The 16,216-nt window shown below is 46.2% G+C and overlaps 1 protein-coding gene across 3 annotated transcripts in view; it reads right to left on the bottom strand.

Annotated features, from left to right (window-relative positions):
* The window catches only part of PRPF40A (pre-mRNA processing factor 40 homolog A), a 266,234-nt gene that overhangs the window by 236,707 nt on the left and 13,311 nt on the right, over positions 1-16,216 (bottom strand). For all 3 annotated transcript variants that reach the window (XM_063933527.1, XM_063933529.1, XM_063933528.1), the window contains exon 2: positions 11,667-11,744. In XM_063933527.1, coding sequence (XP_063789597.1) covers positions 11,667-11,744 — 78 coding nt within the window. The remainder of the gene's footprint in view (positions 1-11,666; positions 11,745-16,216) is intronic.

Here is a 16,216-nt window from a genome sequence, read left to right as displayed (position 1 = left end):
TGGATTGTGCTACAGATCCAACGTGCAATCGTCTGTTTAGACGCAGGAGCACCCATCTTGTTGGGTGCATACAATATAAACAGCAAGTCAGACTTTCTGACTCCAGCCGTCCTAAACTATATATATTATATATATATATATATATATATATATATATATATATATATATATTTTTAGGGTCCTGACAACGTCTATTAACCTGGAGTCCTCCAAGTCCCTAGAAGCCGCAGGCACCATAATAGGTTGTTTCAGGTGAAAAACCTGACACCCCCTTAGGAAGAAAACTGGAGACGAGTCCCAGTTCTGCCCTGTCCGAATGGAAATTTAAATATGGGCTTTTGTAAGACAAAGCCGCCCATTCTGACAATCGCCTGGCCGAGGCCAGGACCAACAGCATGGTCACTGTCCATGTGAGATATTGGTCAACAGCTTGTTCACTTTCCATGTGATATATTTCAAATCCACAGATTTGAGCGGTTCAAACCAATATGATTTTAAGGAATCCCAACACTATGTTGAGATCCCACGGTGCCACTAGAGGCACAAAAAGGGGTGTATATGCAATACTCCCTTGACAATCTGGACTTCAGGAACTGAAGTCAATTCTTTTCGGAAGAAATTCTACAGGGCCGAAACTTAAAACCTTAAAGAACCCCAATTTTAGGCTCAAAACACTCCTGTTTTCAGGAAGTGTAGAATTCGACCTAGTTGAATTTTCTTCGTGGGGCCTTCCTGGCCTCACCCACGCAACATATTTTCACCACATGTGGTGATGACGTTGTGCGATCACCTCCTTCCTGGCTTTGACCAGGGTAGGTATGACCTCTTATGGAATGCCTTTTTCCTTCAGGATCCGGCATTCAACCGCCATGCCGTCAAACGCAGCCGCGGTAAGTCTTGGAATAGACATGGTACCTGCTGAAGCAAGTCCCTTCTTAGCTCCCCAGGCCCTTAGTCCTCTGTGAGCATCTCTTGAAGTTCCGGGTACCAAGTCCCTCTTGGCCAATCCGGAGTCACGAGTATAGTTCATACTCCTCTATGTCTTATAATTCTCAATACCTTGGTTATGAGAAGCAGAGGAGGGAACACATACACCGACTGTTACACCCACGGTGTTACTAGGACATCCACAGCTATCGCCTGAAGGTCTCATGACCTGGCGCAATACCTGTCCCGTTTTTTGTTCGGGCGGGACGCCATCATTTCCACCTTTGGTCTTTGCCAATGGCTCACAATCATGCGGAAAAACTTCCCTATGAAGTTCCCACTCTCCCAGGTGGAGGTCATGCCTGCTGAGGAAGTCTGCTTCCCAGTCGTCCACTCCCGGAGAGAACACTGCTGACAGTGCTATCACATGATTTTCCGCCTAGCGAAAAATCCTTGCAGTTTTTTCACTGCCCTCCAGCTTCTTGTGTCGCCCTTTCTGTTTACGTGGGCGACTGCCGTGATGTTATCCCACTGGATCAATACCGGCTGACCTTGAAGCAGAGGTCTTGCTAAGTTTAGAGCCTTATAATTTTGCTCTTAGCTCCATCTATGTGGAGAGAATTCTCCAGACTTGATCACACTTTCCTGGAAATTTTTTCCCTGTGTGACTGCTCCCCAGCCTCTCAGGCTGGCCTCCGTGGTCACCAGCATCCACTCCTGAATGCTGAATCTGTGGCCCTCTAGAAGATGAGCACTCTGTAATCACCACAGGAGAGACACCCTTGTCCTTGGATATAGGGTTATCCGCTGATGCATCTGAAGATGCGATCCGGACCATTTGTCCAGCAGATCCCACTGAAGAGTTCTTGCGTGAAATCTGCCGAATGGAATTGCTTCGTAATAAGCCACCATTTTTACCAGGACTCTTGTGCAATGATGCATTGACACTTTTCCTGTTTTTAGGAGGATCCCGATTAGCTCGGATAACTCCCTGGCTTTCTCCTCTGGGAGAAACACCTTTTTCTGGACTGTGTCCAGAATCATCCCTAGGAACAGTAGACGTGTCCTCGGAAAAGCTACGATTTTGGAATATTTAGAATCCACTCGTGCTGTCGTAGAACTATTAAAGATAGTGCTACTCCGACCTCCAACTGTTCTCTGGACCTTGCCCTTATCAGGAAAGCGTCCAAGTTTCTTTTAAGAAGAATCATCATTTCGGCCATTACCTTGGTAAAGACCCGGGGCGCCGTGGACAATCCAAACGGCAGCGTCTGAACTGATAGTGACAGTTCTGTACCACGAACCTGAAGTACCCTTGGTGAGAAGGGCAAATTTGGACATGTAGGTAAATGTCCCTGATATCCAGTGACACCATCTCGTCCCCTTCTTCATGGTTCGCTATCACTGCTCTGAGTGACTCCATCTTGATTTGAACGCTTGTATGTAAGTGTTCAAATATTTCAGATCTCACCGAGCCGTTTGGCTTCAGTACCACAATATAGTGCGGAATAATACCCCCTCCCTTGTTGTAGGATGGGTACTTTGATTATCACCTGCTGGGAATACAGCCTGTGAATTGTTTCCAATACTGCCTCCCTGTCGGAGGTAGACGTTGGTAAAACAGACTTCCGGAACTTGTGAGGAGGAGACGTCTCGAATTTCCAATGTACACCTGGGATACTACATGTAGGATCCAGGAGTCCCCTTGCGAGTGAGCCCACTGCGTGCTGAAACTCTTGAGATGACCCCCTACCGCACCTGAGTCCGCTTGTACTGCCCCAGCGTCATGCTGCGGACTTGGCAGAAGCTGTGAAGGGCTTCTGTTCCTGGGAATGGGCTGCTTGCTGCAGTCTTCTTCCCGTTCCTCTACCCCTGGGCAGATATGACTGGCCTTTGCCCGCCTGCCCGTATGGGGACGAAAGGACTGAGACTGAAAAGACTGTGTCCTTTTCTGCTGAGATGTGACTCGGGGAACAAAAGGTGGATTTTTCAGCTGTTGCCATGGCCACCAGGTCCGATGGACCGCCCCTTTATACGGCAATACTTCCATGTGCCGTCTGGAATCTGCCTCACCTGACCACTGTCGTGTCTTCGTCTGGCAGATATGGACATCACATTTACTCTTGATGCCAGAATGCAAATATCCCTCTGCGCATCACGCATATATAGAAATGCATCCTTAAAATGCTCTATAGACAATAAAATCTTGTCCCTGTCAAGGGTATCAAAATTTTCAGTCAGGAAATCCGACCAAGCCCCCTCAGCGCTGCACATCCAGTCTGAGGCGATTGCTGGTCGTAGTATAACACCAGTATGTGTGTATATACTTCTTAGGCTATTTTTCAGCTTCCTATCAGCTGGCTCCTTGAGGGCGGCCGTATCTGGAGACGGTAACGCCACTTGTTTTATAAGCGTGTGAGCGCCTTATCCACCCTAAGGTGTGTTTCCCAACTCGCCCTTACTTCTGGCGGGAAAGGGTATACCGCCCATAACTTTCTATCGGAGGAACCCCACGTATCATCACACACTTCATTTAATTTATCTGATTCAGGCAAAACTACAAGTAGTTTATTCACACCCTACAAAATACCCTTATTTGTGGTACTTGTAGTATCAGAAATATGTAACACCTCCTTCATTGCCCTTAACATGTAACGTGTGGCCCTAAAGGAAAATACGTTTGTTTCTTCACCGTCGACACTGGAGTCAGTGTCCGTGAGGTAAATGGGCGTTTTTACAAGCCCCTGACGGTGTCTGAGACGCCTGGACAGGTACTAATTTGTTTGCCGGTCGTCTCATGTCGTCAACCGGCTCGCAGCGTGTTGACATGATCACGTACTTCCACAAGTAAGCCATCCATTCCGGTGTCGACTCCCTAGAGAGTGACATCACCATTACAGGCAATTTGCTCCGCCTCCTCACCAACATTTTTCTCATACATGTCGACACACACGTACCGACATACAGCACCCACACAGGGAATGCTCTGATAGAGGACAGGACCCACTAGCCCTTTGGGGAGACAGAGGGAGAGTTTGCCAGCACACACCAAAATGCTATAATTATACAGGGACAACCTTTATAAAAGTGTTCCTCCCTTATAGCATTTAATATATATTTATATCGCCAAATCAGTGCCCCCCCTCTCTGTTTTAACCCTGTTTCTGTAGTGCAGTGCAGGGGAGAGCATGGGAGCCTTCCCCTCAGCCTTTCTGTGAGGGAAAATGGCGCTGTGTGCTGAGGAGAATAAGCTCCGCCCCCTTTTCGGCGGGTTTTTTCTCCCGGTTTTTAAGAACTGGCCTGGGTTAAAATACATACATATAGCCTTAATGGCTATATGTGATGTATTTATTTTGCCAATAAGGTACTTATATTGCTGCCCAGGGCGCCCCCAGCAGCGCCCTGCACCCTCCGTGACTAGGTCAGTGAGCCGTGTGACAACAATGGCGCACAGCTGCAGTGCTGTGCGCTACCTTCATGAAGACTGTGAAGTCTTCTGCCGCCTGTTTCCGGACCTCCGTTCTGCCGTCTTCTTCAGCGTCTGTAAGGGGGATCGGCGGCGCGGCTCCGGGACGAACCCCAGGCTGACCTGTGTTCCGACTCCCTCTGGAGCTCAGTGTCCAGTAGCCTAAGATCCCAATCCATCCTGCACGCAGGTGAGTTGGAGATCTCTCCCCTAAGTCCCTCGTTGCAGTGATCCTGTTGCCAGCAGGAATCACTGAATGAAACCTAAAAAAAAACTTTTCTAAACAGCTCTTTAAGAGAGCCACCTAGATTGCACCCTTCTCGGACGGGCACAAAAACCTAACTGAGGCTTGGAGGAGGGTCATGGGGGGAGGAGCCAGTACACACCATGTGACCTAAAAGCTTTTTTAGATGTGCCCTGTCTCCTGCGGAGCCCGCTATTCCCCCATGGTCCTGACGGAGTCCCCAGCATCCACTAGGACGTTAGAGAAATGTAGCAAAATATTGAATAGGTCGAATCAGAATTTGACCTTAAAAAAAGTCGAAAACTGCCTTCTTTTCGACAGACGGCAGTTTTCGACTGCAATTGAATATAACCCCCATGTATTAGAAACCTCAATCAACTATGTATTAATGCTTTCTAACATTCATAATGTTATTAGGCTTTGATTTATTTTACATATTTCAATAATACCAAATTCTTACAGCTTATTATTCCTATAAAACATCTGAATATATGTAGCGAAGACAAAACATTAATACATACAAAGTGCACTCTTAGATAGATGAAATTGAAAATAAGAACAAAAAGTTAATGTTAAGCATTAGTCTTACTTATTATAATTAAATAAATCTGAACAGTAATACAAAAATAAGAATTTACTTACCGATAATTCTATTTCTCGGAGTCCGTAGTGGATGCTGGGGTTCCTGAAAGGACCATGGGGGATAGCGGCTCCGCAGGAGACAGGGCACAAAAATAAAGCTTTTACAGGTCAGGTGGTGTGTACTGGCTCCTCCCCCTATGACCCTCCTCCAGACTCCAGTTAGGTACTGTGCCCGGACGAGCGTACACAATAAGGGAGGATTTTGAATCCCGGGTAAGACTCATACCAGCCACACCAATCACACCGTACAACTTGTGATCTAAACCCAGTTAACAGTATGATAACAGAGGAGCCTCTGAAAGATGGCTTCCTAAACAATAACCCGAATTAGTTAACAATAACTATGTACAAGTATTGCAGATAATCCGCACTTGGGATGGGCGCCCAGCATCCACTACGGACTCCGAGAAATAGAATTATCGGTAAGTAAATTCTTATTTTCTCTATCGTCCTAAGTGGATGCTGGGGTTCCTGAAAGGACCATGGGGATTATACCAAAGCTCCCAAACGGGCGGGAGAGTGCGGATGACTCTGCAGCACCGAATGAGAGAACTCCAGGTCCTCCTTTGCCAGGGTATCAAATTTGTAAAAATTTACAAACGTGTTCTCCCCTGACCACGTAGCTGCTCGGCAGAGTTGTAATGCCGAGACCCCTCGGGCAGCCGCCCAAGATGAGCCCACCTTCCTTGCGGAATGGGCCTTAACAGATTTAGGCTGTGGCAGGCCTGCCACAGAATGTACAAGTTGAATTTTGTTACAAATCCAACGAGCAATCGACTGCTTAGAAGCAGGTGCACCCAACTTGTTGGGTGCATACAGTATAAACAGCGAGTCAGATTTTCTGACTCCAGCCGTCCTTTAAATGTATATTTTTTAGGCTCTGACAACGTCCAACAACTTGGAGTCCTTCAAGTCGTCTGTAGCCGCAGGCACTACAATAGGCTGGTTCAGGTGAAACGCTGATACCACCTTAGGGAGAAAATGCGGACGCGTCCGCAGCTCTGCCCTATGTCGAATGGAAAATTAAATAAGGGCTTTTATAAAACAAAGCCGCCAGTTCAGATACTCTCCCGGCCGAAGCCAGGGCCAGTAACATAGTCACTTTCCATGTGAGATATTTCAAATCCACATTCTTTAGTGGTTCAAACCAATTGGATTTGAGGAAATCTAAAACTACATTTAGATCCCACGGTGCCACCTTAGGCACCACAGGAGGCTGCATATGCAGTACTCCTTTGATAAAAATCTGGACCTCAGGGACTGAGGCCAATTCTTTTTGGAAGAATATTGATAGGGCCGAAATTTGAACCTTAATAGATCCCAATTTGAGACCCATAGACAATCCTGATTGCAGGAAATGTAGGAAAACGACCCAGTTGAAATTCCTCCATCGGAGCACTCCGCTGCTCGCACCACGCAACATATTTTCGCCAAATACGGCGATAATGCTTCGCGGTGACTTCCTTCCTTGCCTTTATCAAGGTAGAAATGACTTCTTCTGGAATGCCTTTTCCTTTTAGGATCTGGCATTCAAACGCCATGCCGTCAAACGCAGCCGCGGTAAGTCTTGAAAAAGACAAGGACCCTGCTGAAGCAGGTCCCTTCTCAGAAGTAGAGGCCACGGATCGTCCGTGACCATCTCTTGAAGTTCCGGGTACCAAGTCCTTCTTGGCCAATCCGGAGCCACTAGTCTTACTCCTCTTTGCCGTATAATCCTCAATACCTTTGGTATGAGAGGCAGAGGAGGAAACACATATACCGACTGGTACACCCAAGGTGTTACCAGCGCGTCCACAGCTATTGCCTGCGGATCTCTTGACCTGGCGCAATACCGGTCCAGTGTTTTGTTGAGGCGAGACGCCATCATGTCCACCATTGGTTTTACCCAACGGTTTAATAGCATGTGGAAAACTTCTGGATGAAGTCCCCACTCTCCCGGGTGAAGGTCGTGTCTGCTGAGGAAGTCTGCTTCCCAGTTGTCCACGCCCGGGATGAATACTGCTGACAGTGCTATCACGTGATTCTCCGCCCAGCGAAGGATCCTGGCAGCTTCTGCCATTGCCCTCCTGCTTCTTGTGCCGCCCTGTCTGTTTACATGGGCGACTGCCGTGATGTTGTCCGACTGGATCAACACCGGTCTTCCTTGAAGCAGAGGTTCCGCCTGGCTTAGAGCATGTAGATTGCTCTTAGTTCCAGAATGCTTATGTGAAGAGACTTTTTCAGGCTCGACCACACTCCCTGGAAATTTCTTCCCTGTGTGACTGCTCCCCAGCCTCTCAGGCTGGCATCCGTGGTCACCAGGATCCAATCCTGCATGCCGAATCTGCGGCCCTCCAATAGATGAGCCTCCTGCAACCACCACAGAAGGGATACCCTTGTCCTCGGCGACAGGGTTATCCGCAGGTGCATCTGAAGATGCGACCCTGACCATTTGTCCAACAGATCCCTTTGCATGGAATCTGCCGAAAGGGATTGCTTCGTAAGAAGCTACCATTTTTTCCCAGGACTCTTGTGCATTGATGTACAGACACCTTTCCTGGTTTTAGGAGGTTCCTGACCAGGTCAGATAACTCCTTGGCTTTTTCTTCGGGAAGAAAAACCTTTTTCTGAACTGTGTCCAGAATCATCCCCAGGAACAGCAGACGAGTTGTCGGCATTAATTGGGATTTTGGAATATTCAGAATCCATCCGTGCTGCTTTAGCACCTCTTGAGATAGTGCTAAACCCATCTCTAGCTGTTCTCTGGACCTTGCCCTTATTAGGAGATCGTCCAAGTATGGGATAATTAATACGCCTTTTCTTCGAAGAAGAAATATTATCTCGGCCATTACCTTTGTAAAGACCCGAGGTGCCGTGGACAAACCAAACGGCAGCGTCTGAAACTGATAGTGACAGTTTTGTACAACGAACCTGAGGTACCCCTGGTGTGAGGGGTAATTGGAACGTGGAGATACGCATCCTTGATGTCCAAGGATACCATAAAGTCCCCTTCTTCCAGGTTCGCTATCACTGCTCTGAGTGACTCCATCTTGAACTTGAACTTCTTTATGTACAGGTTCAAGGACTTCAGATTTAGAATAGGCCTTACCAAACCATCCGGCTTCGGTACCACAAAAAGAGTGGAATAATACCCCTTCCCTTGTTGTAGAAGAGGTACCTTGACTATCACCTTGCTGAGAATACAGCTTGTGAATGGCTTCCAAAACCGTCTCCCTTTCTGAGGGGGACGTTGGTAAAGCAGACTTCAGGAAACGGCGAGGTGGCTCTGTCTCTAATTTCAACCTGTACCCCTGAGATATTATCTGCAGGATCCAGGGATTTACCTGCGAGTGAGCCCACTGCGCGCTGTAATTCTTGAGACGACCGCCTACCGCCCCCGAGTCCGCTTGCGAAGCCCCAGCGTCATGCTGAGGCTTTTGTAGAAGCCGGGGAGGGCTTCTGTTCCTGGGAAGGAGCTGCCTGTTGCTGTCTCTTCCCTCGTCCTCTGCCTCGTGGCAGATATGAATAGCCCTTTGCTCTCTTATTTTTAAAGGAACGAAAGGGCTGCGGTTGAAAGGTCGGTGCCTTTTTCTGTTGGGGAGTGACTTGAGGTAGAAAGGTGGATTTCCCGGCCGTAGCCGTGGCCACCAAATCCGATAGACCGACCCCAAATAACTCCTCTACGCATCGCCTGTCCACTGTCGTGTCCATAAAGCTCTTCTGGCCGAAATGGACATAGCACTTACCCGTGATGCCAGTGTGCAGATATCTCTCTGTGCATCACGCATATAAAGAAATGCATCCTTTATTTGTTCTAACGACAGTAAAATATTGTCCCTGTCCAGGGTATCAATATTTTCGATCAGGGACTCTGACCAAACTACCCCAGCACTGCACATCCAGGCAGTCGCAATAGCTGGTCGTAGTATAACACCTGCATGTGTGTATATACCTTTTTGGATATTTTCCATCCTCCTATCTGATGGATCTTTAAGTGCGGCCGTCTCAGGAGAGGGTAACGCCACTTGTTTTGATAAGCGTGTTAGCGCTTTGTCCACCCTAGGAGGTGTTTCCCAGCGCTCCCTAACCTCTGGCGGGAAAGGGTATAAAGCCAATAACTTCTTTGAAATTAGCAGTTTTTTATCGGGGCACCCCACGCTTCATCACACACGTCATTTAATTCTTCTGATTCGGTAAAAACTACTGGTAGTTTTTTCACACCCCACATAATACCCTGTTTAGTGGTACCTGTAGTATCAGCTAAATGTAACATCTCCTTTATTGCCAAAATCATATAACGTGTGGCCCTACTGGAAAATACGGTTGATTCGTCACCTTCACCACCGGAATCAGTGCCTGTGTCTGGGTCTGTGTCGACCGACTGAGGCAAGGGGCGTTTTACAGCCCCTGACGGTGTTTGAGGCGCCTGGACAGGCACTAATTGAGTGTCCGGCCGCCTCATGTCGGCAAACGACTGCTTAAGCGAGTTGACGCTATCCCGTAATTCCACAAATAAAGGCATCCATTCTGGTGTCGACCCCCTAGGAGGTGACATCCTCATATTTGGCAATTGCTCCGCCTCCACACCAATAACGTCCTCATACATGTCGACACACACGTACCGACACACAGCAGACACACAGGGAATGCTCTATACGAAGACAGGACCCACTAGCCCTTTGGGGAGACAGAGGGAGAGTCTGCCAGCACACACCAAAAAGCGCTATATATGACAGGGATAGCCTTATGATTAAGTGCTCCCTTATAGCTGCTTTTATATTAATATATTGCCATTTATTTTGCCCCCCCTCTCTGTTATACCCTGTTTCTGTAGTGCAGTGCAGGGGAGAGACCTGGGAGCCTTCCTGACCAGCGGAGCTGTGACAGAAAATGGCGCCGTGTGCTGAGGAGATAGGCCCCGCCCCTTTTTCGGCGGGCTCGTCTCCCGCTATTTAGTACATTTAGGCAGGGGTAAATATCTCCATATAGCCTCTGGGGCTATATGTGAGGTATTTTTAGCCTTTTTAAAGGTTTTCATTTGCCTCCCAGGGCGCCCCCCCCCCAGCGCCCTGCACCCTCAGTGACTGCCGTGTGAAGTGTGCTGAGAGGAAAATGGCGCACAGCTGCAGTGCTGTGCGCTACCTTAAGAAGACTGCAGGAGTCTTCAGCCGCCGATTCTGGACCTCTTCTTGCTTCAGCATCTGTGAGGGGGCCGGCGGCGTGGCTCCGGTGACCATCCAGGCTGTACCTGTGATCGTCCCTCTGGAGCTTCATGTCCAGTAGCCAAGAAGCCAATCCATCCTGCACGCAGGTGAGTTCACTTCTTCTCCCCTCTGTCCCTCGTTGCAGTGATCCTGTTGCCAGCAGGAATCACTGTAAAATAAAAAACCTAAGCTAAACTCTCTAAGCAGCTCTTTATGAGAGCCACCTAGAATTGCACCCTTCTCGGCCGGGCACAAAAATCTAACTGGAGTCTGGAGGACGGTCATAGGGGGAGGAGCCAGTACACACCACCTGACATGTAAAAGCTTTATTTTTGTGCCCTGTCTCCTGCGGAGCCGCTATCCCCCATGGTCCTTTCAGGAACCCCAGCATCCACTTAGGACGATAGAGAAATGGAAAATGCAAGAGCACTATTCAGGGAAACACACACAAAGGAGGGGTTAGGTATAAGCACTGGGTATGTCACTGGCATTAAACATTTTGAATAACAATTTTTTTTTTTATAGTATAATAGGCTTTTTTTTTTTTTATAATAAGTCACAGCGCCGTGCCTGTACTAACTGCATACCATGAAATCCATTTGGTTTAAACCAGCCAAAACTGCAGGCTGTGTTTGAAAAATGAGTTAGGAGCTGATTGATTGGTATCACTTTCCAAGGCTTGATAAATCTGGGCCTAAGTAACTTAGGGTTGGGTTCGTGTCCGCCGATCACCATACCGACGGCATTATCCTGGCTTTCAGATGGCCACTTTGGAGGGTGTGTGACCACAAACGAAGCCCCTTGCGGGCTTGCTGCACTCGCCACGAAGCAAGCTCGCTATAGGTTCTATTCTCACTCTACTGGTGTCGTGGGAGTAGTCCCTGTTGGTCATCAAGCAGACTGTTGGGCTGTTCACCGTTCGGGATCCCAGCGTCAGTATAGTGACCGTCAGTAACCGCATCCCGTATCTTACTTTCATCCATTCACCATTTCAAGAAACAGTGAAGCAGCAAATTTGAGGATGCCAAATGAGTAACAAATGATAAACTATTTAAAGGAATAAACCTATTCCCCAAACAGCATCGTTATAAAGTATAATATAAAATTTCCATTAATGCCATGTTTTAGGTTAAGTTTATATGACAGCATCCGTATTTATGCCAATATTAAAAATAAGAGCTTACAAGAAACAAAGGTTACTTACAAACTGTCCTCTCATCATGCGTGAGCCATTAGGATAAAGTCCCGGCTGACTTGGTCCATTGGTACCATCGCCAGATGCCTGAAAGAATCATGCATAGTTTTCACTAGGAGTTCTCCATTCACAGGGCTACGAGTGAACCTGCAACTGATGTATTTGTTCTGATGATGTGAGAATGTATGCACTACTTGGGGTCAGGTCATGGAGGATAACACTGCACTAATAATGAAGAAATAAATCCCACCACCTCTCAAAATAAACAATGCATTGATGGGCAAAGGATAGATTGGCAAAAAAACAATATAATACAAAATACGTGCTTACTCTTCAGGGAATAGCAGAGATTATATAAAACCAAAATGTGATGGGACCTTGTTATAAATGTGTTATAAATGTGTTATAAATGTGATGGGGTAATTATTGACATAATGGGGGAGAATAAATGGTTATTTGGGCACCCATCACTAGAGATTGCCCGCCAGCAGCAAATCAATTGTTCTGCCCTTTGTGTGCGAATTCAGTGGGTGCCCACATTTCTACTCACAGCCTCCCTATTGCGATAAAACAGGACTTTTCCTGCTGCAGAAAGGATTGGTGAAGCCGCTTTGTGCAGCTAAACCTGGTGCTTTTGGGCACGTCTGAAGTCCGATCGTAGCCACAAATGGATTGCTCCGACGTCCCCCCCCCCCCAAAAAAAAAAAAAAAAACTAAATGGCCCCCATTGTGTCAGAAATAATCAGTTAACACTGATGTGATAGTCAAGAAAATCTGTATATAAATAGTTGGTGACATGATAAAGTTCTCCTGGGATACAATAAAGTAGACCAGTGGTTCTCAAACTGTGCGCCGTTGCACCCTGGGGTGCCTCAGAACACTTGCAGGAATGCCTTGGCTTGGTGGTCCAGGACCAATTACAATTATTTATGGCCAGTGTAATAGGCAAAACCAGTGCTGGTGGCTGCCAATCATAAAATATGTATACAAACAGTAGTGAATCTTATCAGTCATCACACAATTGAACCCAAGGATGACATATTAAATTAAGTAATTTGTGTTTATATATCTTTTTTTTCCTTTTTACAAATTTTATTGAATGGAAGAGAGGCATTACATGAGTGACCTATGCAAAGGTCCATTGGGACTATCCTATTAGCCTCAATGCCAGCATTTATCAGGAATTATGCCTTGTGTGCCTCAGGCACCCAAAACATAATCCGCGATAAAGGGCCATCGGAGCCGCAATAACACATAGTGTCCAGGACTTATCCCTGATCCCATGTGTTTTTCGTGCGCTCGCAGGTCCAATTTCGGCCTCTAATTGGATACCGTGATAATGACCATCGGGCATTATCGCAATATCCGGCCATTTTGATCAGCCGAAAGGGCATGAGAGCTAATAGGATACCGTGCTAACATGATAGCACACACCTATCCAAAAAATAACTTTACTATAATACTTGTGTATGATATGTGGTTCTCCATTGAGCTTATATACCCTATTCATATAGCCCTCTTAATCATACTTTTGTGCAGAACTTGGGGGGGGGGGGGGGGGGGGGCTATGATGTGCCATTGGGCATCACCCCGAAGCCTGGCTGTGCACTTATTAGCCAGTAATGGTAGCCTCTACACTGCAGGTTACCTGCACACCCCTCTGGGTCGCAGGGCAAACCATGCAATGCGACGGAAGAGATTTCCCATTACAAAATGCCATATCACACCTATTGCTCTGAATTGAAGTTCCCCCTTGTGTTTGATAGTACCCTATGTTGGAAACAGGCACAGAATTACACAGGTAAACAAAAATTTGTTTCATTAATTTTTTTATTTATTTTTATCATTAGAACATTTAAATTAGAGCCCACTTTTTTTATTTTTATAAGGAATACAAATGGATTTCTCTACGGTTACTAGAAGCAGCAGGTATTTCAACCTCCAACATATGATGGGCACACCCGGTCAGATAAATTGTCCAGCAGACAGTTTATCTGACAGCTTGAAACGAGCATATATTGTATCGTGGCCATATAAGGCCACGATATATTAGTATTCATGCTAGGATGCAGGCAGGGCACAGAGGTGCATGTGCATCCGTAGAAGAAGAGCAACCCCATCAGTGTCACTATTCGTGTCGGTGCGGCCCCGTCAGCATCATAAATGGGAGCCTTCCCAACATTTACTAAGTTTCTGGGCTTCTCCCAAGCTTTAATGTGAATAGATTCAGAGTGCGTGCACACGGCGGCATTGGGCAGGCTGTAGCAGGGCACCGGTAAAAGGGCAGGGCCATTTATCCCTTTAAAAATCAGGCAGGGCGTAGTGCCCTGCTAAAACAGCCTAGCGTGAAGTCGGATCCATTCCGACAGTCATTTGTCGGAATGGATACGACTTGGGCTATTCAATGTCATCTCAATTCGACTTTAAAAAAAGTTGAATTGAGATGCAGGAGCTAGACGGGGGGGGGGGGGGACTAGTGCTACAGCAGCGGCTATATACCGACGATTCACGTAGTATTTGACAAGTCGAATTCCCAGACTTGTCGGATAAAAACAGCTGGGATTGAACAGGTCGAATCACGCCGTCTTTTTCGACAGACTGCAGCTTTCAACCCTAATTTAATATACCCCTATGTATGCGTTCCTCAACTGGGGAGGAGACATTTCCCCGTTCCTCCCCTGTGAAACAACAGGGGAAAAGTCGGGCGCGGCAATACATACACTGCCGGGTGCGGCCGACCAATGTTCGTATCTATCAGACATGCTTGACGATTTCAGTATGTCCAGCAGACGGATCATTGCTGATCGGTTGAAGCTATACACTATGCGATTACTGCCCCAATCCGCTGATAATCTGCTGATCAGGCCGACAATTGCATAATGTATACCCGGAGTTAGTGACATTTTTCTCTACTTTCAATTGCAGTAACATTATAAAAAGGACCAGACTCCTGGTGAAGTGTCAATTATATCCATCAACTATTTACAGCCTACATATCTCCTGAGTTCTCTTGAAGCTCACACTTCTGTTTTCCACTATAAGAGGAAAGGTTACATAGGTGACATTGGCAAGAGATTACATTCCAAGCTTCGTTTTTGCTGAATTGTATGGGGGAAAAGTCACTCAACTACTATGCTGCGGAGTCATGTGCAGGTAAATGAACAGTGGCTATAACTGGCATTCCCCTCCTTGGGCTTTTTCAGATTTTACTGTGTTACAAAATGGAACCATGATGGATTTAATTGAAATGTATTCCCATTAGTCAACACAAAGTACTTGATAATGTAACATAGTATTCGAGGTTGAAAAGAGGCAAAATGCTCATCGCGTTCAACCTGTATTTTGTATTAAGTTGAGTTGATTTTAATGTACCTGCTGAAGAATGTTTTATGACTAGTTAACAACTACAATCACATCACACCTGGATTAACATCTTCAATATTTTAAGTGTTGTAACCTTGGATATCCTTTTCAATCAGAAATTCATCCAATCCCCTTTTAAATGCATTTACAGTGTCCACCATTACCACCTTCCCTGGCAAGGAATTCCAAATTCTTATTGCCCTAACAGTGAAGAACCCTTTCCTGCGTTGCGTGCGGAATTTTCTCTCCTCCAGCCTCAGCGAGTGCCCATGTGTCCTAAACAGAGTTCTTTTAATAAATAATTCCTCTGATAACTCTTTGTAGTGCCCCTTTACATATCTGAAGACATTAATAATGTCTCCTCTTAGACGCCTCTTTTCCAGTGTATACATGTTCAACCTAGTAAGCCTTTCTAGCCCTTTAATCAATTTAGTAGTTTGCCTTTGAACCCTCTCGAGTTCACAGATACCGTTTTTTATACAGTGGTGCCCAAAACTGAACACAATATTCCAGGTGCGGACGTACCAATGATTTGGACAGCGCAGAATTACATCCTCGTCCCGTGACTTAATTCCCCGTTTTATGCACGCTAACACCTTACTTGCCTTCTTTACTGCGCTTTGACATTGTATACGGTTATTAAGTTTATTAGCAATGAGTACCCCAAATCCTTTTCCAAAACGGTTACCCCTTGACTTTCCCCATTTAATATGTAGGATGCAAGTTTGTGTTTAGTCCCGAAATGCATAACCTTGCATTTTTCTATATTGAACCTCATTCTCCATTTAGACGTCCAGATTTCAAGTTTAGATAAGTCATTCTGCAGAGACTCCACATCTATTTCTGAATTAATTACCCTACACAGTTTATTATAATCTGCAAAGATTGACACTGTGCTTCCCAAGCCTATTTCTAGGTCATTGATAAATATGTTAAATAGTAGTGGCCCGAGTACGGACACATGTGGTATTCCGCTGACTACGCTAAGCTTGAGCACTTCCCATTGACCACTACTCGCTGTACCGTTTTCCAGCCAGTTACTTATCCATGTAAAAACAGTTTTTCCTAGGCCAAGCTCTTTTAATTTGATGATTATTCTCCTGTGAGGCACTGTATCGAAGGCTTTTGCAAAATCTAAGTAGAACACATCCACTGCTTTTCCTTGGTCAAGACTGTCACTTCCTCGTAGAAGTTAA

The sequence above is a fragment of the Pseudophryne corroboree genome, chromosome 7, assembly GCF_028390025.1.
Source record: "Pseudophryne corroboree isolate aPseCor3 chromosome 7, aPseCor3.hap2, whole genome shotgun sequence".
In the NCBI taxonomy this organism is placed as follows: domain Eukaryota; kingdom Metazoa; phylum Chordata; class Amphibia; order Anura; family Myobatrachidae; genus Pseudophryne; species Pseudophryne corroboree.
This window is presented reverse-complemented; position numbering and strand designations above follow the sequence as displayed.